Here is a 20,332-nt window from a genome sequence, read left to right as displayed (position 1 = left end):
GACCTTGAGCGAGTCACTTCTCCGGATCTCAGACCTTTCGTTTGCAGTTTGGAAGGGTTGAATTACATCTTAGCTTTTCAACTTTTCTATTTAGTTGTTCGTGGGTGCCTCATATACTGTTTGGCACGCAGTGGGCTCTCAATCGATAGCGGCTGAATGAATGAAGGAGGAAAGGAAGGGAGGGAGGAGACGATGCACAGAGGCTCTTTGCACAGCATCTGGCACGGATGAGCCTTAACGGCTCAGTGAAAGCCAGGCAGTATCGCGGCTGGAGCAGTGTGGTGGCAGGTGACTGCAGGGTCTTAGTCTCCGGGTCCATAAAACTGGGGACTTGACGGTTTCCACGGGACAGGGCTATTGAGAGGATGAAGATGGGCTGGCCCATGGGGCGTGCTCAGCACAGAGTCGGGCACATAGGGAGCCCCCCATAAATACCAGCTGCTTTGCCATTGCTAATGGCCAACAAGTGACATCAGTGGGAATCCGGGGGGACCCCCAGGAACAAAGATTGTCCTTATTCACCAGCCCCCGGGTGCCCAGCCCCAAGGGACAGGTCCCCCTATCCATGCTGTCCTGCCAACACCCTACCCCAGAGCCCCCCCGCTGAGATAAGCTGGCCTTTTCTCCAGGCCCCTTGGGAGGCGCCCACTGTCCTCTTAGAGTCACTTCCACGAAGGGTCTCCTGTCACTACAATTGCCAGATTTAGCAAATAAAAATATAGCATGCCTGGTTAACTTTGAATTTCAGGTAAACACTGAATAAGTTTTTAGCATAAGTACAGGCGTGTCTCGGGGATATTGCGGGTTCAGTTCCAGACCAATAGAGCAAATATCGCAATAAAGCGAGCCACATGAATTCTTTTGGTTTTCCAGCGCATATAAAAGTTATGTTTACACTATACTGCAGTCTATTAAGTGTGCAATAGTATTATGTCTAAAAAAATGTACATACCTTGACTAAAAAAATATTATATTGCGAAAAATGTTAACCATCAACTGAGCCTTTGGTGAGTTGCAGCAGTAACATCACAGATCACTGTTCACCACAACCAATGTAATAATAATGAAAGAAAGTTTGAAGTAGTGCGAGAATTACCAAAATGCGACACAGAGACCTGAAGTGAGCAAACACTGTTGGAAAAACAGCACCGACAGACTTGCTCGATGCAGGGTTGCCGCAAACCTTCAATTTATAAAAAAACACATTATCTGCGAAGTTCAATAAAGTGAGAGCAATAAAACAAGGTTTGCCTGTGTGTCCCATGAAATATCTGGGACACGCGCTTACACTAAAAACATTGTTTGTGGCTCACCGGAAGTTCAGATTTAGCTGGTATCCTGCGTTTTACCTGGCAGCCCTACCTGTCACCCCTGCTCACCCACATGGTGAGCCATGGCCCTCTGTCCCGACCCCTGACCCCTCTCAAGGCCTGGCCTGGGTGTCCCCACCCACCCATCAGAAGCTGGCCGGGATGCCTGACGTCCAGAGAGGAGGCCACGGCTGCCTTCTCCTCTAAGTCGCTAAGTTGTTTCTTTTTCTCTAGTTGATGAGTCCCTAACGAGCCCCAGGGGACCATGACGGAGGCAGGACCGAGCCTCACCTGCACGGGAAGGCCATCCCAGACAACCCGAGTTCTCAGGGAAATGTGCCCTGCCCCTGCCAGGAGGAGACTGACATGCTGACTTCACCCCCTCCTGTCCACCTGCTGGGCCCGGCCGGGGGCCTGACAGCCGCACGAAGCACGAAGCAGTCGTCGGACGGCAGGGGCACCAGCCCGTACCAGGCGCCAGCGTGCCCTGCCCCGCAGGGAGGGGCGGGCAGCGCCTGGGCCCCGCTGGCGGGAGTGCCATCTGGACACGGGCCTGGCACCAGTGCGCCACGAAAATCAAAATCGTGAGCCGGGCCCTCCCCTCCTCAGGGTGAGAGAAGCGGGGTGTTTGGAGCGCCTCCCAGACAGGAGGGTGGAGGAATGTAGGTCAACTCCTGGCTGCCGGAAAGAGTGATGTCATCGGCTCCTGGGGGAAAGATGGGGAAGTGGTAAGTTTAGGCAAGCGAGAGAGCCGGGTGCCGGAGCCGGGCAGGGAGGAGGGGGCCGGGGCTGGTTCCCCTCAATGGTCAAACCTGCCAGGATTTCAGGGCAGTCACAGGGACCCCTCGGTGAGCACAGGTGGGGCGCTCGGGAGAGCCCAGGACCCTGGGCGGTCTTGGTAATTGATCACCTCTTCCTGGTGTCTCCCCCACTTCTTTTACCACTTGTCCAAACATCATTGCATATGGAGCCTTCTGGGAGTGGATGGGTGTATTTCTGACACCTCGAAGGTCAGAGTCGCTTGAAACAAGTTTCTATTTTAAAGCCTCCAGCAGTGTCTTCCCATTTCTCTTGTCAGAGAGAGCATTTATTTCTGGGGAAAGACTGTTCTTTTGTTTGGGGAAAAACAGTTCAGTGGGCTGCTGGGTTTATAGGGAAGCAAACCCCGAGCCTATGCTGGCCTGGAGACGTTAGCACGTGAGGGTGGACACATGAGGGAGAAGGCTGACCTCGAGAAGGGCGCTTCCCTTGTGGAGGGGCTCATGCATCTGGGGTTGGAGGCCTGGACTCCAGGGAGGAAGGATGCAGCCATGAGAGGGGGCTGGAGGCTCACGACAGAGGTGGTCCAGGGGCTGCCCCTCCCAGGCAGCCGGTGGCCACGGCCAATGGCTGGGTCTCCAGGTCAGTGCTGGCTAATGGCCATCCTCTGAAGTGTTCTCTTTGTACGTGATCATTCTCCTGGGCTCGCCCCAGCCTGTGAGTCCACGTGCGATGGATCACCGTGGCCTGGGGGTGTTAGATCTTCTTTGGGGGATTAAGAGAGAGACCGTGTCCTTGGCTGGTGCACAGCAGCGTGGAGAGATTGACAGCCTTCAAGGAAGCAAGCAATGGTCAGGAGAACCTCTCCTGATCCCAGAGAGGCTGGATCAAGAGGTGACCAGCAATGAGAAGGCCATAGTTGGGGATCTTGCTAAGGGAAGCCTATAAAATATTGGACTCGTAGCTAATTAGTGGAATGGGGGCAGGGCTAGGGTACTAGTGGAAAGAGGGCTCCTGGATGCTGGAGAATTTGAACCGTCTGGGTCAAAAGGCTTCAAGTCAAGCCCTGAGACCCCGAGAAGTGGGGGGCACTGAAAGCTGCTGCGGGGCGCGGGTGTGCAAGGCCTCGGCCACCTGGCGTGACCTGGCTCTCTCAGGGTCACGTGGATAAATGCCGGCTGCTGCATCTCCTGGAACGCAGTCGGGCTGGCAGCTGAGTTCATTGCCAAATCAGATTTGGGCTTCTGTGTGAAGTCCTTTTATATTAAGTGCTTTAACATACATCACCTCCTCCAGTCTATTGATAAATCCTATTACCCATTATGAAGCCAGAGGCAGCTTCCCAGCCAACAGGAGAGAGGCTGATGGAGGGGTGCTGGGGGGCTCGGGCGTGTGGCTTGGGGGAGACACGGTGGGTATGACCAGGCTGGTTGACTAAAGCAAGCTCACCTCTTCCCCTGTGGGAGGGCTCAACACCCTGGAGGGAAGGGCCAGGCCTGGGTCCGGGGAGAGGGGGGAAATGTGAGGAGTGCTGGGCGTGATGGTGGAGGGCCAGCCCGTTGGTTTTGTCTACCCACCTCCTGGCTCCCGGATTCCAGACCCCTTCTCCTCCGAAAGAGTTACGGATATTAAGACCCATTTGTTCATGAATGAATGAGCGAATGATTTCAACGAATGCACAGCATTCCTGCCTGGTTCTCAGTGCTGGCCTCACAGGGTCAAGAACACAGACCCAGACCCTGTTCTCTCAGAGCTCAGAGCCCGGGGTGGGGAAGGGGGAGGGCGGCTGGGTACAGGAGTGTGTGTGCCGCAACGCACCTGTGACAATGCAGTGGGATTGCTGTGCTCTTTGAAGGCCAGAGGAGGGGAGGCAAGGGCTGGCCGCCCAGATCTCCAGCCTGCGGGGACCCTGGAGAGGCGCCCTGCGAGCCAAGCCCTGAGGAATGAGGCGTTTGCCAGACAGGAGGGGCGGACGGGGTGCGTTGTGCTGCAGGCAGGAGGAGCAGCCCTGAGGCGAGTCAGAGGGACCCAGCTCTGGGCGGGGGGCTGGCCTGTGAGGACTCAGGGCCCAGGCTGCCCAGGGAGGCGAGAGGAAGGATGTGTGGTCCACGGGAACGGAGTTTCTAAGGTCAACGGGAAGCCACTGAAGGGTGTTGTTCAGGGCAGTGACGTGACTGGGTTTGGGTTTGGGGAAAAACCTCCACGTGGAAGGGGCAAGGCTGAAGGGGACAAGCCCAGTCCCCTCCCCAAACAAAATCCTGATGCCCCTCTCCGTGGGGCAGGGGTAGTGATGGAGTCCATGTAGGAAACTGCTCAGGCTGACAGAGTGGGATGGGAGAGGTGGGTAGGAATCCAGAGGTGGTCACACCGGTCAGAATGGCCATCATTAAAAAGTCTACAAATAACAAACGCTGGAGAAGGTGTGGAGAAAAGGGAACCCCCTACACTGTTGGCGGGAATGTAGGTTGGTGCTGCTACTATGGAGAACGGTATGGAGGTTCCTTAGAAACTAAAAACAGAATTACCATATGATCCAGCAGTCGAACTGCTGGGTATATATCCAGACGAAACTCTAATTCAAAAAGCTACATGCACCCCTATGTTCATAGCAGCACTATTCACAATAGCCAAGACACGGAACAACGTAAATGTCTATTGACAGAGGAATGGGTAAAGAAGATGTGGTGCATACATACAATGGAAAACTACTCAGCCGTAAAAAAGAATGAAATAATGCCATTTGCAGCAACGTGGGTGGACCTAGAGATTGTCATACTAAGGGAAGTAAGTCGGAAAGAGAAAGACAAATACTATGTGATATCACTTATATGTGGAATCTAAAACATGACACAAATGAACCCAACTATGAAACAGAAACAGATTCACAGACGTACAGAACAGACTTGTGGTTGCCAAGGGGGAGAGGGTTGGGGGAGGGGTGGAGTGAGAGGTTGGGGTCAGCAGATGTAAGCTTTTATATATAGAATGGATAAACAACAAGGCCCTCCTGTATAGCACAAGGAACTATATTCAATATGATATAGTTATTCTATGATTAAACTATAATGGGAAAGAATATATAAAAAAGAATGTATATATATATATATATATATATGTATAACTGAGTCACTTTGCTGTACACCAGAAATTAACACAACATTGCAAATCAACTATACTTCAATTTAAAAAAAGATATTTTAAAAAAAGGAATCCAGAGGTGGGCATTTCCCCACAGAGTGGAAAGAGGCAACTCCAAATGGGGGAGAGGCACCCGGACTCCCTGAGGCCAGGGCAGCCCAGACGAGGCCCCTCGTTGACCCTGGGCTTCTGCAGAAGCCTCGGCTTGTCCTACGGGTCAGCCTCTGTGACCTGGGGTGCATGAAGGCGGTGGAGCGTGTGATGTGTATGTGACCGGTGCTTGTGGAAGTGGATTCACGCGTGCAGGTGGGGCAGGTACGTGTGTACATGTAAGGGAGCACCTGTAAATCTAAAACGTGCTTGAGGGACTTCCCTGGTGGTCCAGTGGTTAAGACTCCGTGCTCCCAATGCAGGGGGCCCGGGTTCAATCCCTGGTCAGGGAACTATATTCCGCATGCCGCAATGAAGATCCCGCGTGCCGCGACTAAGACCCGACGTGACCAAATAAATTAATTAATTAAAAGTAAATAAATAAAACATGCTTGATATGGGCAGCATGCCAGCAAGCCTTCAAAATGACCCACTCTGGGCTCCCCCTGTTGTGGGGTAGAGAAGCGGCCCAGCCAGGGCAGGAGCCCCCACTCCAGCCCTGTCTGTCCTGCCCATGCCTCATTAGCCTCAGTTACAGCTAATAAGGTCCCTCCAACCCCCAAGCTGGGGGCGGGGCAGAGAGCCAGACAGGAGCAGAGATCCAGGGATTCAACTTGGCTGGAGAGGGTCCCCCAGGTGAGCCATGTACCCGTGGAAATGGGGTTTTGTTCAGGTAACTAAATACTGACTCCTTACAAATAACGAGGGCTCCCATTTCGCAAGCACCTACTGCACGTCAGGCCTTGAGCTGACCTACAAGTGCTCAGACAGTCCTCAAAACAGTAGGATCCCATTTCACAGATGGGGAAACTGAGGCTCGGGAAAATTGAAGAGACTTGCCCTGGACCATAAACTAGCAAATGAAAGAGTCTGAATTCAAACGCTGTCTTCTCTTTGACACCAAGATGTGCCGCTACCGACTCATTACAAAGAGACCTCGGAGCCCCGAGGATGGCTGCCTTCGGTTGCCGGGACGATATGGGGTCTTTAGAAGTGTAAGATGCGGGGTTTCTGGCCTAAATATTGTCTGTCAGCCCGCACCTGTTCTCTTCTCCTTGTACATCATGGAAGCCCGCTCCCCCCCACCCCCATCCTCTCAGGCCCTCTGCCCCTCGCTGATGGCTTTCTCCAGCAGTTTCCCCTGCTGTTCCTTTCTGTTTTCTCTGCATCATCACCAGAACCCCAGGATGCTGCGGTCCCTCCCTCTTTTCAGGAAGAACCCTTTCCTTCCCTCAAACTCCCCACCAGCTTGTACTCCATTTCCCTGCTCCCTTTCATGATCAAACCTCTGGAAAGCCTTATCGACACCACTTTTGGTTTTTTTGCCCCTCATTCATTCTTTTAAAATCTTCTGCATTCACCCTGGAATCCACCCAAGATGGGCTTTGTCCCCGACTCCCCCAAATCTGCCCTCCCAAGGTCACCTTTGACCTCCATGTTGCTAAGTCCACGGACCCACCTGGCCGTCCTCTGTCTGGACCCCCTCAGTGGCACTGGACACTGATGCCCATGCCCCCTGGACATGCTCCGCCCGCTGGGCTTTGGGGCACCATCCTTCCCGATTTTCTCCCCTCTATGGCTCCTTGCTCTCCATGTGCTGCCTTCACCGTCCAACTTCCCAGGGCTCCATCCCAGGCCAGCCCTCACCTTCCTCCTTGTTCTCAGAGCCTCACACGCTCCCATGGCGTCCGGGGTCATCTCTAAGCCCAGGACAGGGTTGCCTGCCCTTCAGACTTGGACATCCAAATGCTCCCATGCCTCAAGGGCACCTCACAGCAACAGGTCAAAACAGAACTCTGGGGCTTCCCTGGTGGCGCAGTGGTTGAGAGTCCGCCTGCCGATGCGGGTGACACGGGTTCGTGCCCCGGTCCGGGAGGATCCCTCGTGCCGCGGAGCGGCTGGGCCCGTGAGCCATGGCTGCTGAGCCTGCGCGTCCGGAGCCTGTGCTCCGCAACGGGAGAGGCCACAACAGTGAGAGGCCCACGTACCGCAAAAAAAAATAATAATAATAAATAAAATAAAATTTTAAAAAACCAGAACTCTTCCTCTGGGGGCACAGCCACTTGGGAAAACCGTTCTGCAGTTTCTTATAAAGTTAAACACACACTTATCATATGACCCTACAATCCCACACCCAGGGATTCACTCAAGAGAAGTGAAAGCTTATGTTCATACCCAAACCTTTACACGAATTTTCAGAGCTGCTCTATTCACAGCTGCCCCAAACTGGAAGCAACTGAAATTCCCTTCTCTGAGCGAATGTGTTAGGGAACCGTTGATTGAAACCACTCACCTTGGCCAGGCATGATGATGACTGCTTCCCTGAGTTGTCTCACAACAGGAGGTCCCGATAAGGAACCCGGTGCTGCAGCCAAAAACTAGCCAGAAGAATTTGGGAGGGGCCCAAAAGGGGAAGGAGACGCCAGCCCATAATATGTCCTACCAACCTCCCAGAAACCCTCACGCTGGAATCCATCTTGGCTGAGAGATGCGCGTGCCACGAGGAAGGACCCTGGGTCAGAAGAAATATGGGTGAAGCAAGATGATTGGCCAGATACAACCCGGAAACTCACCTCATTACCATAAACCCCGAGACTGCGAGCCACGTGGCAGAGCAGGTCTCCTGGGCTCCCTTACCCTGCTGCTCTCCGTCCGGGCGCCCCTTCCCAATAAAGTCTCCTGCTTTGTCAGCACGTGTGTCTCCTCGGACGATTCATTGCCAAGTGTTAGACAAGAGCCCACTTGGGCCCTGGAAGGGGTCCGCCTTCCTGCAACAATGGACGGAGCTGCAGTGCTGGGGGCAGGATGCTCCCCAGCAATAAAAAGGACCATGCTTGATGGCAACAACACAAGCACCTTGAGGGCACCGTGCTGAGCGAAGGAAGCCTCTCACATGCTGTGCGACTCCATTTACAAGACGTTTTCAAAACGACAAAGCTGTAGTGACAGAGATCAGTGTTTGCTGAGGACTGGGGGCCGGGAGAGGAGGGTGTGGCTACAAGGGGGCAGCTCGAGGGAGCTCTCTGGGGAGATGGACTGTTCTGTGTCTTGATTGTGCTGGTGGTCATATAAATCTACATGGGTTAAAATTCATAGAACTGCACCCCCAAAGGTCAATTTTACTGTATGATAATATACAAAACAAAATGTAAACATATTCAAAAATTTCTTCCTCCACCGGCTGTCCCCACTTCACTAGGTACAATCTCCATCCACCCAGGGTCTCCAGCTAGAACCTGGGGCTCCCCTGGATGCCTCCTACCAGCCACTCCGTCAACTCCATCCCCAGGCAGCCCTCGGCTCCCATCTCCACGTCCAGAACCCAGTCCAGGCTGTGGTTTGTCTTGGCGGAAACTGCCTGGTCTCCCTCCAGCTGACCCTCCCAACTCAAGCGGCCGGCCAAGCATCAGAAATCAGAGAGTGTGACCTCCCTGCCTAAAATCCTGCAATGGCTTTCCCTGAACTGAGAACAAAACCAACTCCCTCCTGAGGCTGCCGGGCTAGCACCACCTGGCCCTGTCCCCTCTGCTCTCACGGCGCTCACACACTCTAGCCACGTCACATTAAGCTCTTAGAAGGCATCACCCGTGAGTTGAAGGCAGGGCCTTTGCACCTGCCGTTCCCCTGCCGGGAATGCACCTCCGCCTGCTCCGGCTCCCCCTTCCGCCTGCAAAGCTTCTTCCTCGGGGGGCTTCCCCCACCACCTGGGGCCTGGTGTCAGGTCGCCCCTCCCAGCCACCCTCCCTATAGCCCCCTCGGTTTGTTACCTTCCCAGCACCTTTAGTCACCTGTGGTGGTTTGTTTTGTTTAGTCCCATCTCCCTACTAGACCGTAAACCCCGTGGGGCTCTTGGATCTGAAGCACCTGGCTGTGTTGGACACATAGTAGGTACCTGTTATGGATTGAATTGTGTCCCCCAAAAAGATAGATTGAAGTTCTATCTATCCTGGTGCCTGGTGCCTGTGACTGTGACCTGATATGGAAACAGGGTCTTTGCAGATGTGATTAAGATATAAATTAAGGGGCTTCCCTGGTGGCGCAGTGGTTGAGAGTCCGCCTGCCGATGGAGGGGACACGGGTTCGTGCCCTGGTCCGGGAGGATGCCGCGTGCCGCGGAGCGGCTGGGCCCATGAGCCATGGCCGCTGAGCCTGTGCGTCCGGAGCCTGTGCTCCGCAACGGGAGAGGCCACAGCAGTGAGAGGCCTGCGTACCGCAAAAAAAAAAAAAAAAAAAAAGATATAAATTAAGATGAAGTGATACTGGAGTAGGGTGAGCCCTTAGTCCAGTACGACTGCTGTCCTTCTAAGAAGAAGAGATATGGGGAGAACACTCTATCGAGACAGAGGCACAGAGAGAAGACGGCCACGAGAAGACAGACGAAGGGATGGGATGATGCATCTACAGCCAGGGGATGCCAAAGATGCTGGCTTCCCCCAGCAGCTCGGAGAACGGATTCTCCCTGACAGGTTTTGGAAAGAGCGTGGCCCTGCCACCACCTTGATTTCAGACTTCAAGCCCCCAGAACTGTAAGGCAATACATTTCTGTTGTTTTAAGCCCACCTAATCTGTGGTACTTGGTGATGGCAGCCCTAGGAGGCTAACTAATACAAGTGCCCATTAAAAATATCCATTGAATGAATTAATACGACAGTGACAAAACTCTCAGAAGGAAATCCTCCCCACTCAGCGAGAGAAAGGGGGGCGCTCGTTCTCCCCAGCACTGTTGGAAGGCATTACTGTCAGGGATTCCATCCCTAACTCACCCACCAGGGCCCCATATCTTCTGAGACCCCAGCCAAACCCAGGACCCCCCTGCTGCCCCCTCCCACCAGGGCTAGGGCCACACCTGGTAGGTGAGCAGCCCAGAGGTACTCAAAGGAGCCTGGATAAATGCCCCATGGGTCCCCCTGCCACACTTGGCAGTGGACACCCCCCCATAACCTCAGCACAGCTCTGCCCCCACCCCGTTCCTCAGCAGACGACAATATGGTGCATGTCCCATCTTTGGTGGGAGGGAGTGGTTCAGGAAGCTTGACAGGTTCGGTTAAAGGGTGTAAACTGCACCTAACAAAATCTCTCTCCTTAATGAGCTGGGAACATACATGTTGGGTTGAAAAATTAAAAATAGAACACGAAACTGACTCTCCAAACGTTTGGGGATCATGGACCCCTTTGGCAATGGAATGAAAACTAAAGCCCTCACTTGGACCGACCTCACACCCACACAATGCTTAGCATGTATTTCCGGGAGTCCAGGACCATTAAAGCCCACTCTCCTGAAAGCCCATGGGCCCCGTAGAAGGACCTCCAGGCTGTGCCCTGTGATCCTGGTGTTTTATTGACACAGTGGTGACCCTAGCACTTACTGCATGTTTACCACGGCCTGGCCACGGCTCTGAGCCTCTTCATGGGTTGTCTGATTTAAACTCCATGGTTATAGGACTTCCCTGGTGGTGCAGTGGTTGAGAATGCGCTTGCCAATGCAGGGGACGTGGGTTCGAGCCCTGGTCCGGGAAGATCCCACGTGCCGCGGAGCAGCTAAGCCCGTGAGCCACAGCTACTGAGTCTGTGCTCTAGAGCCCATGAGCCACAACTACTGAGCCTGCATGCCACAACTACTGAAGCCCGTGTGCCTAGAGCCCATGCTCCGCAACAAGAGAAGCCACCGCAACGAGAAGCCTGCACACCACAACGAAGAGTAGCCCCTGCTCGCCACAGCTAGAGAAAGCCCGTGCACAGCAACGAAGACCCAACGCAGCCAAAAATGAAACAAACAAACAAACTCCATGGTTATTATCTCCATTTTATGGAGGTGGGAAAGGAGCCACAGACAAGTTAAGAAACTTGCCCTGGGTCACACCTGAGCCAGGATTTGCACCTGGACAGTCTGACATGGAAGCCATCCACCTATTTCTTTTTCTTCGTGTGTGTGTGTGTGTGTGTTAAAATATACATAACATAACACTTACTATTTTGCCATTTTAAAGTGGATATAGTTCAGTGACATTACGTACATTCACGTTATTGTGAAACTGCCATCAATATCCTTTCCTAGGGACTTCCCTGGTGGTCTAGTGGTTAGGACTCAGTGCTTTCACCACCGTGGCCAGGGGTCAATCCCTAGTCGGGGAACTAAGATCCTGCAAGCTGTGCAGCACAGCCAAAAATAAAATAAAATTAACAAACAAACAAAAGCAATTACCTTTAAGAAATATCCTTTTCCATGGCGAGGGGGAAGGGTGAGCGGTGACAAAGTGAGAGAGCGGCATGGACATATATACACTACCAGACGTAAAATAGATAGCTAGTAGGAAGCAGCCGCATAGCACAGGGAGATCAGCTCGGTGCTTTGTGACCACCTAGAGGGGTGGGATAGGGAGGGTGGGAGGGAGATGCAAGAGGGAAGAGATATGGGAACATATGTATATGTATAACTGATTCACTTTGTTATAAAGCAGAAACTAACACACCGTTGTAAAGCAATTCTACTCCAATAAAGATGTTTAAATAAATAAATGATTTTGATCCGTTAAAAAAAAAAAATCCTTTTCCAGAACACTTACATTGTCCCAAACAGAAACTCTATACCCTCTAAGTAACTCTCCATTCCCCCCTCCCTCCAGCCCCTGGCAACCTTATCCTATTTTCCATCTACTCCTGGCGCCTTACATATGTGGACTCACACAGTATTTGTCCTTCTGTGTCTGGTTTATATCGTCCATGTTGTAGCAGGTGTCAGGATTTCCTTCCTTGTCAAGGCTGAATAATATCCCATGGTGCGTATAGACCACGTTTTGTTAAGCCGTCATCAGTTGATGGACACTTGGGTTATTTCCACCTTTCCACTATGCAAATAATGCTGCTAGGAACATGGATGCACAAATATCTATTCAAGTCTCTGTTTTCAGTTCTTTTGGGTATATAACCCGGAGTGGAACTGCTGGATCATATGGGAATTCTGTTTAATTTTCTGAGGAACCAAAACACTGTTTTCCACAGCATTTGCGCCATTTTACATTCCTACCAATAGTGCACATGGGTTCATATTTGTCCGCATCCTTGCCAACACTCGTTGTTTTCTGTTTTTCTGACAGCAGTCATCCTAAGGGGGCACCTCCATCTATTTCTTAACCTCCAAGCCTCAGTTTCCTCATCCATGTACTGGGGACAAGGACCCTCAAGGGGCAGGACTCAGTGAGGAAACACACATACGGGACTTAGAATACCATATGGCCCATAAGAACCGCTCGGCAATGACAGCTAATGTTCCTGAAGGGGGGAGCCCCACCCTCCAACCCCAGGTGGGGGTCACAGAGCTACAAGGGTCAGTGCAGGCAGAATAAAATCACACGCTTCCCTTCTCACCCATGTTCCCTGTGGATCAGCAACGGAAGAGACTAGACGTGGGGGGGGGGCAAGTCCGTGCAGTAAGTGGAAAGGCCTCTGCTCTCTCTGATCCCCTCCCCCTCCCCCTCCCGTCCACACACACACACACACACACACACACACACACACACACACACACGCACAAAGCCTGCTTCCCTCCTGCGGTTTCTATTCTCGTCCTAAGTTCCGTCTATCTTTAGTTACCTGGTGATCAATACGGCAGGACGTTTATGGAAGAAGACAAGAAGGCAAGAAACGGGCAGGGGGTCAAGGGAGGGGAAAACCAGGCGGGTGCCGGCTGGGCCAGGCCCTTGGATGAGAAGCCAGACCCCAGCAGCATCTGGGAAAGCCAGTGGATTCTCACACCTACCAAATTTTAAAATGGTATCTATAGTTCCTGTTCACTTAATCAATGGTGCACAGGACCTTCATCTGATGTATGGGACCTCCCTCCGTCATCTCCCACCAACACCACCCTGCTTGGCTTGAATACCTCCAAGAATGGGGAACTCACTCTTCCTTTCCTGTCCTTGGCTGGCTAAGGCCCAGCTGGACTGGTTCCCTGGAGCCTCCAAGAGTTTTCTGGGTGGAGGACTTTGCCCTGGGGCAGGGCCTGAGGGTGAGAATAGGATGACTGTTTCCCCTTCCCTCTGCCCCAGAGCCAGAGTCAGCAGGCTGCTTGCCCGGAGTTTGTCCAGATCCCAGGTGCCCGCCCTGCCAGAGGCCTGCAGGATACCGTGAGTGTAGCGGCTATGCTGTCACCGCGGTGAGAAGACAGGCAGGTCTCAGAGCAGAGGGGGCACACTGACAGCTTGTGAGCTGCCTTGGGTTGCAGGTGTGTTTTGTTTTACCTGCACAGGATTTTCAGTAGGTGCCAGTATTTCAAAAAGCAAGTGATTTCACATATATATCTGCTACGTGCCTTCTCTCACAACATCAGAAGATGCGGCAACATCTGGTCTGCCTCTCTCCCTGACCTCTCCGGCCACCTAGCCAGAGGAATGGGACACTAGGGTAAGCTCTTCAAATATATCGTTTCACTGAAGCCTCACCCCAAGCTGGTGAGGTCGTTATCATATCTCCATTTTGCAGATGGGAAAACTGAGGCTTAGACAGGTTAAGGTGATCCAGCTAATCAGTGATGGAGGCAGGATTCAAACCCTGGTTGGTCTAATGATGCCAGCTCCTACCTGGGGGTTCCCAACTCTCCACTTCCTTGCGGAGCTTTGTAAAGAATCTCTTCTGGACCTCGCCCCAAACTTATGGGATCCAGAGCTCTTAGTGGTGGGGCTGGGGAGCCCGTTGTTTTAAAATGCCCTCCTGAGGATTTCCCTGGCGGTCCAGTGGTTAAGAATCCACATTCCAATGCAGGGGACAGGGGTTTGATCCCTGGTTGGGGAACTAAGATCCCACATGCCGTGGGGCAACCAAGTCTGCATGCCGCAACTAGAGAGAAGCCCACGTGCTGCAACGGAAGATCCCGCATGCCAGATCCCGCATGCGGCAACGAAGGACCCCATGTGCCGCAACTAAGACTCGAAGCAGCCAAAAATAAAATAAATAAATATTTTAAAAATAAATAAAGTAAAATGCTCTCCTGTATGAAGCTGGTTGGATGTGGGCCTGGCTGCCCTTGACCACTGTGTTGGGGGTGCAGGTGGGGGCCTTGTCTCTTCTCCAAGCACCGTCTCATTCCTCCTCAAATCCGGTGCCGCCCCGGACTTGCCCAGTTAAAGCCAGCCGCTCTCCCAGTCCACACCTGAGTTTCCCTGTGTGTGGAAGGAGAAAATCGCTCCCGCCCCTTCCCAGCCTTCCAGGAATGGGAGCAACTTAACGGGCGGGACCCCCTCTTCTCTTTATCTCAGACCCAGAGTAAGCAGGACTGGCAAGGCTGTTTTGCCTGGTCCTGAAAGGAGGGGAGGCCGGTGGTGGGCCGGGACCTCCAGGTGCTGGAAGCTACTTTGCTCCCTGCACCGCTGCCCTGTGGGGCTGCGGTTTGCTCTCCTTCTTCCTCTCACCCCCTGATTTGTACCAGGTCCTCACCCCCAGGGGCCTGGGCTTCTCCATCTGCTCCATCCTCCTCCCCCAGAGCCAGGTGCTTGCTGGCTGGAAATAGCTGACATGAGTGACAGGGCTGGAAGCATCCATGGTATCAAAGACCTTTAGATTCCATAGAGAGATGGACTTGAGCTTGGGCACACTAGGGTTGGACCTTGACTGTTTGGTGGTCAGTTTCGCTGTGTGATCTACTTATGTCCCCTGACCTCGGCCTCCTTATCTAAAAACACAAGGTGGAGGGGAATGTCGTCTCTGTGGGAAAGGCTCTATGGGGTGGAGATCAGGTCCGGCTTGCTCAATGCTCCAGCTTGTGGGGTCTTAGAGATTTAATAACCTTGTGGGAAGTGAATGACTATTGATTAACTAAGATGCATGTGAGCCCTGAGCTCACTGCTCAACAGGAAAGGAGCCCATAGCAAACACTCAATAAGTATCAGCTACTATTGTTAGCAGGCCACAGGGGGAGGCACCGTGTAACTCTGGGTCATGAAATTCTGAGCAAATACCAGAACAGGTTCAGTCTGAGATCCCAGCACCCGAGAGCCCGGGGATCCTCAGGTCACTACTCAGGAACACCAAGGGCATCATCTGGGTGGGCCCACGGGCACCTTTGCCACCCCATCCTGCCTCTCTGGCCTCTCTGGCTCCCAGGCACAGCTGGACTTTCCCACCTGGAATTTAAAAAGGAAAAGTAGAGGAAGTCACAGCCCGTTGCTGAAGCATCTGACCAGATCTAATTAATCGATTAGCCAAGCTGCCACTTTCCTGCCAGCCAGCCGCCTGAAGAGTATTTACTTTATCTGTGAATTGATTGAGCACTTTCACCACCACTACAGCTAATCCCCACCACCCACAGAGGCTGGGTGCCGGCGGGAGCTGGGAGCTGCCGGGCAGGGACCGCCCTGCCACGTTGCCAGGGAGGCACGGGCTCCAGGCAGCCCCAGGCCTCAGGTTACAGACAGGAAACTGAAGTCCAGAGAGGGGAGCAGAGGGGCGGGGCTGGAACCCAGCTCACCTGACGCCCAGGTCACCTGGCACCAGAACAGCCCTCTTGATCTAGATGAGGCTGAAAAGCTGAGACTCTTTCCTGCCCCCCCCCACCCGCCACCGCTGTCCCTCTGTCCCTTCCCAAATACGATCTGCCCCACTTCTGCATCTCAGAGTCCCTCCTAAGAGAAAAATGACCTTCACCCCTGGCTGAGGTGTAAGGGGTACTACAGGTCCTGGCTGTCACCATCCAGCGCAGACCCTGCAGCCGGCCTGGACCTTAGGACCCTGCACGAGCCGCCTAATGAAGGGGCAGGCGGGCCCTTGATTAGACTCCTGAAGATGACGGACACCCCCGTAGCAGCCCAAGTAGGTCAGAAAAGGGGCCACAGCCCCCAGAAGGGGTGGGGATCTTGTTCCTACCTCCGAACTGCTAAGCTGTTAGGTCGGTGGATGGGAGGGTCTTAAGAGAACCAGACCATCGCATCCCCAGGGCTGGCAGAGGTCACCAAGATGGCCGACGGCCCAAAGCCTGCACACAGATCTGAGAAACAGGAGCAGGACATTGATCCTTGACTCCCCGCTACCGCAACAGCTGGCACATATCAGGCGGTCTCCAGACCACTCCTGGTTTAAAATAGCCTGCCCCCTGGGCTTCCCTGGTGGTGCACTGGTTGAGAGTCCGCCTGCCGATGCAGGAGACGCGGGTTCGTGCCCCGGTCCGGGAAGATCCCACATGCCGCCGAGCGGCTGGGCCCGTGAGCCATGGCCGCTGAGCCTGCGCGTCCGGAGCCCGTGCTCCACAACGGGAGAGGCCACAGCAGTGAGAGGCCCGCGTACCGCAAAAAATCAAAATAAAAAAATAAATAAATAAAAAATAAAATAGCCTGCCCCAAGTGCGGGTGGGCTAGGAGTTACGGGTGTCAGAACCACAGGCCCCTGCGTGTGCACCTGCCTCACTGCCACCTGCTGGCCTTGAACTGACGCCACCTCATGAATCGCTTGCCTTTGCCTTGGCCCACCTGGAATCCACACAGAGTCAAAGGAGAATAAAATACAGACACAGCGGAAAACCAAAACCCCACACCGCCCCTGCCCACCCCTACTCCGTAGGTGTGACCACAGTGAGAAGTTAGTACACAAGCTTCTAGCCTTTCCCCACATCCACGATGCTCCCGGGCCCGAAAGGGCTTCTTTCCAATGTCAACGTCAACAGAGAAATCATGTGTGCGGGCATATTATATATTTTACAAAAATGGGATTATACTATACACACCATGCCGCAAACTGGTTTTTGCACTCATCGGTAATTATACACTCGGGCCGTCTGCAGAGCCTGTCGTGGAAAGCTGCCCAAGGTATGTTGTCCCAGCTGGGTTCTGGTGCAGCCCCTGCCCAAACTGGCCTAAGCCATGCTCCTGGCCCTAATTATGCCCCAACACCCTTGGGTCTCAACTTGGTCCTTCCTCAACCTGCCCCAGCTCTCGGACGCCATTATTTTGAACACTATGTATTTTATTCAATAAACACATTTTTAGCATGTGTGACGTGCTAAACCCACAGTAGTTTAAACTACGAGGTAATAAACGCAAGCTCACAGTAGTTCTGAGTATCTCATCAACTCTAACTCTAACTCAATTCGCTTACCACGATGCAATGAGACAAGCATGTTCGTTATCATCCCTGTTCTACGGATGGGGAAACTGAGGCGCAGAGAGGTCCTCGTCCGGAGGCTCACAGCCAGTCGATGGCAGAGCCGGGAATTCACCCCAGGCCATCTGGCTCCAGAATGCCTACTCCAACTGTCACAGCAGCGGTTCTCAAACGTGAGTGTGTATCCGAATCCTCCAGAGAGCTTATTAAATCACAGATTGCTGGGCCTCACCCCTGGGATTTACGATACAGTAGGTCTGGCACGGGGCCCGAGAATTTGCATTTCTAACAAGTTTCCAAGTGACGCTAATGCTGCTGGTTCAGGAACCACACTTAGAGAGCTCCTGCTGCCCCTTACGACGGACCCCTTGGTTACCAGCGATGCCCCCCCTCCAAGCCTCGCTCTTGAGTGCGGACCAGGGTGTTATATCCATGGCTTGGGATAAAGGCCTTGCCCCTACTGACCAGCTGGTCATCTGTCGAAGGAACGGATGATCTGGGACAGCGTGCGGCCATTTTATCATGTGCAATCTACAGAGTTCCTGGGAATCAAAGGCTGTTTTTATCTCCTATGATGGCCTTTTGCCTCCCCCAAAAGTGTCCACAAAACATCTTCTTCTCCAAAGCTGTGAGTAAAGGAATAACTCGGCAGGGTTGGGTTGTCCACACGCTACATAGTCCAAAGAAAAGTCTGGCCCCTTAACTAGCTCCTGGGAGGAGTTTATGAGCCTTGGAATGTCCTACCTAATAAGAGTCTTTGTTTATCTGGGGCCTTGGGCCACTCCAGATAATTTACACTAATGATGTGATTTATGATGGCGGCCTTGGGCCATGCAGTATCAGCATGACCTGTGGGTCAAGGAATTGGGGCCCAAGGTCAACCACGTGGGCAGTCAGCCACGCCTACATAACCAACTCCCAATAAAACCCCTGGATACCCAGGCTCGGGCAAGCTCCCCTGGCTGGCGCTACTCCGCACGTGCTGTCACGTTGCTGCACTGGGAGAGGATGACCGGAAGCTCGCACTGCTCTCTCCCAGAGCCTGCCCTCTGAACCTTTCTCTGTTGCTGATTGTAACCTGTATCCTTTCATTGTAACAACAGCAACTGTGGGTATAACAGCCTTGCTAGGCTCTGTGAGTCCTTCTAGTGAATCCTGGAACCTGAAGGCAGTCTCGGGCACCCCCCAGACACAAGTGCCCATTCATTGAGTCCGTGGCCAGTTACATTGTACCTCCTGAGCACCAGGCTTTAGCTCAAGCCCCACCCACACTGCCCAGGTCTGCTCAGCTCCACCCATCCTCTCCAGACCTCCCAGCCCTGTGGCTTGAGGTAGCCAGGGCCCTACGGAGGACATTTATCATCCACCATTCACCTCCCTCCATGGAAAATCGCAGGTAGCCCCTTTGATGTAACACCAGGTAATGTCCCAGGTATCATGTAACATCCTAGGTATCAGGTAATATCCCAGAAAACAGGTAACATCCTGGGCACCAGGTAATGTCCCAGGAACCAGGTACTATCCCAGGAACCATGTAACGTCCTAGGTACCAGGTAACATCCCAGGTAACAGATAACATGCCAGGAAACAGGTAACATCCTAGGCCTCAGGTAACATTCCAGGTATCTGGTAATATCCCAGCAAGCAGGTAACATCCTGGGTACCAGGTCGCCCCCGGGCCTTACCTGCCCATGACCTCGATGTTGGAGATGGCGTAGAAGTACTTGTAGAGGTTCTCCCGCTGCACATACGTGCCGCCCAGCGCCGGGCGCAGCAGCCGCATGCGCAGGTCGGTGAGGGTGAAGAATTCCTTGAGGCCCTTGGCGCTCTCCAGCCGCGTGTACAAGTTGTCCATGTTGCGCAGGTTGGGGCCGGCGAAGATGGCGAAGCGGTCCCGCACCTCGAAGCGCACGTGCTTCTCCTTCTTGGAGCCGGCCCAGCGCGAGTACTCCTCCGTGCACAGCACCCGGTGGGCACCCGATGCCGACAGGTCGCGGGCGCGGCGGGCGGGCATGCCGAAGGCCTCCATGCAGTCCTCTGCGTAGAACTGGTAGGGCTGCCACGTGCGCCCGTTGTCCAGCGACTTCTCCAGGACCATGGCGGTGGGCCGGCCGTACTCGAACGTCACCACCACGTCGTCCGTCAGCTCCAGGCTCTTGTTCCACGACAGGGTGATGTTGGCCTCCAGCGGGCTGGGGTAGCGGCTCCACGGGACGCTCTGCCAGTAGGTGGCCAGGCCCTCATCCTCTCTGTCCAACATGAGCCGGGGCGGGTGAGCCAGGTCCGGGTTGGAGGCGTCACACTCGTTGCTGCACAGGTAGGGGTTCTCCTGCGGGTGGGGAGAAGAGCAGGGTGGATGCTGACTGTTTTGGGGGGCCCGGGAGCCTTGTCCCAGCCCAGCCCAGCCCCGGTGTCTGCCCAGAGGTCTCAGAGCCTGTGCTCCGATGTCCGGGCACCAGGAAGCCTCTCTCTTCCAAAGCCCATAAAGATATGCAGCTCTATTGCCTCCCAAGAAAATATTCGTTCCTACTCTAAGCTCAGACAATCAAGAAGGGCGGGAGCTAGTCACTGCTCCGAGACCCTCCATGGCTCCCCACTGCCCGGAGGATAAAGCCCTACCGCTTTACCTCATTGACTCTGACCTCCTCCCACCATATCTGGAGCCACTGTTCCTGGCCTCCCACCTGAGCACTCCTGTCCTCCAAGCCTCCCTTGTCTGTGCCTCTGAGCCTTTGCAGATGGCATCCCCTCTCCTTGACATGCCCTTCCACTCTCTGTCTGCCTCCAAATTCCTACTCACACTTTTTTTTCCATCTTTATTGGAGTATAATGGCTTTACAATGGTGTGTTAGTTCCTGCTGTATAACAAAGTGAATCAGCTATACATATAC

At 53.5% G+C, this 20,332-nt stretch overlaps 1 protein-coding gene across 8 annotated transcripts in view; it reads right to left on the bottom strand.

Moving 5' to 3' along the window:
* The window catches only part of NTNG2 (netrin G2), a 73,681-nt gene that overhangs the window by 22,680 nt on the left and 30,669 nt on the right, over positions 1–20,332 (bottom strand). For all 8 annotated transcript variants that reach the window (XR_003790826.1, XM_029203272.1, XM_029203266.1 and 5 more), the window contains one exon: positions 19,127–19,770. Coding sequence is in view for 7 of the 8 variants with exons in the window: in XM_029203272.1 (XP_029059105.1) it covers positions 19,127–19,770 (644 nt within the window). In the remaining variant the exon portion in view is untranslated. The remainder of the gene's footprint in view (positions 1–19,126; positions 19,771–20,332) is intronic.

This window comes from Monodon monoceros, unplaced genomic scaffold (genome assembly GCF_005190385.1).
Source record: "Monodon monoceros isolate NGI ecotype Baffin Bay Population unplaced genomic scaffold, NGI_Narwhal_1 Super_Scaffold_5, whole genome shotgun sequence".
NCBI lineage: Eukaryota > Metazoa > Chordata > Mammalia > Artiodactyla > Monodontidae > Monodon > Monodon monoceros.
This window is presented reverse-complemented; position numbering and strand designations above follow the sequence as displayed.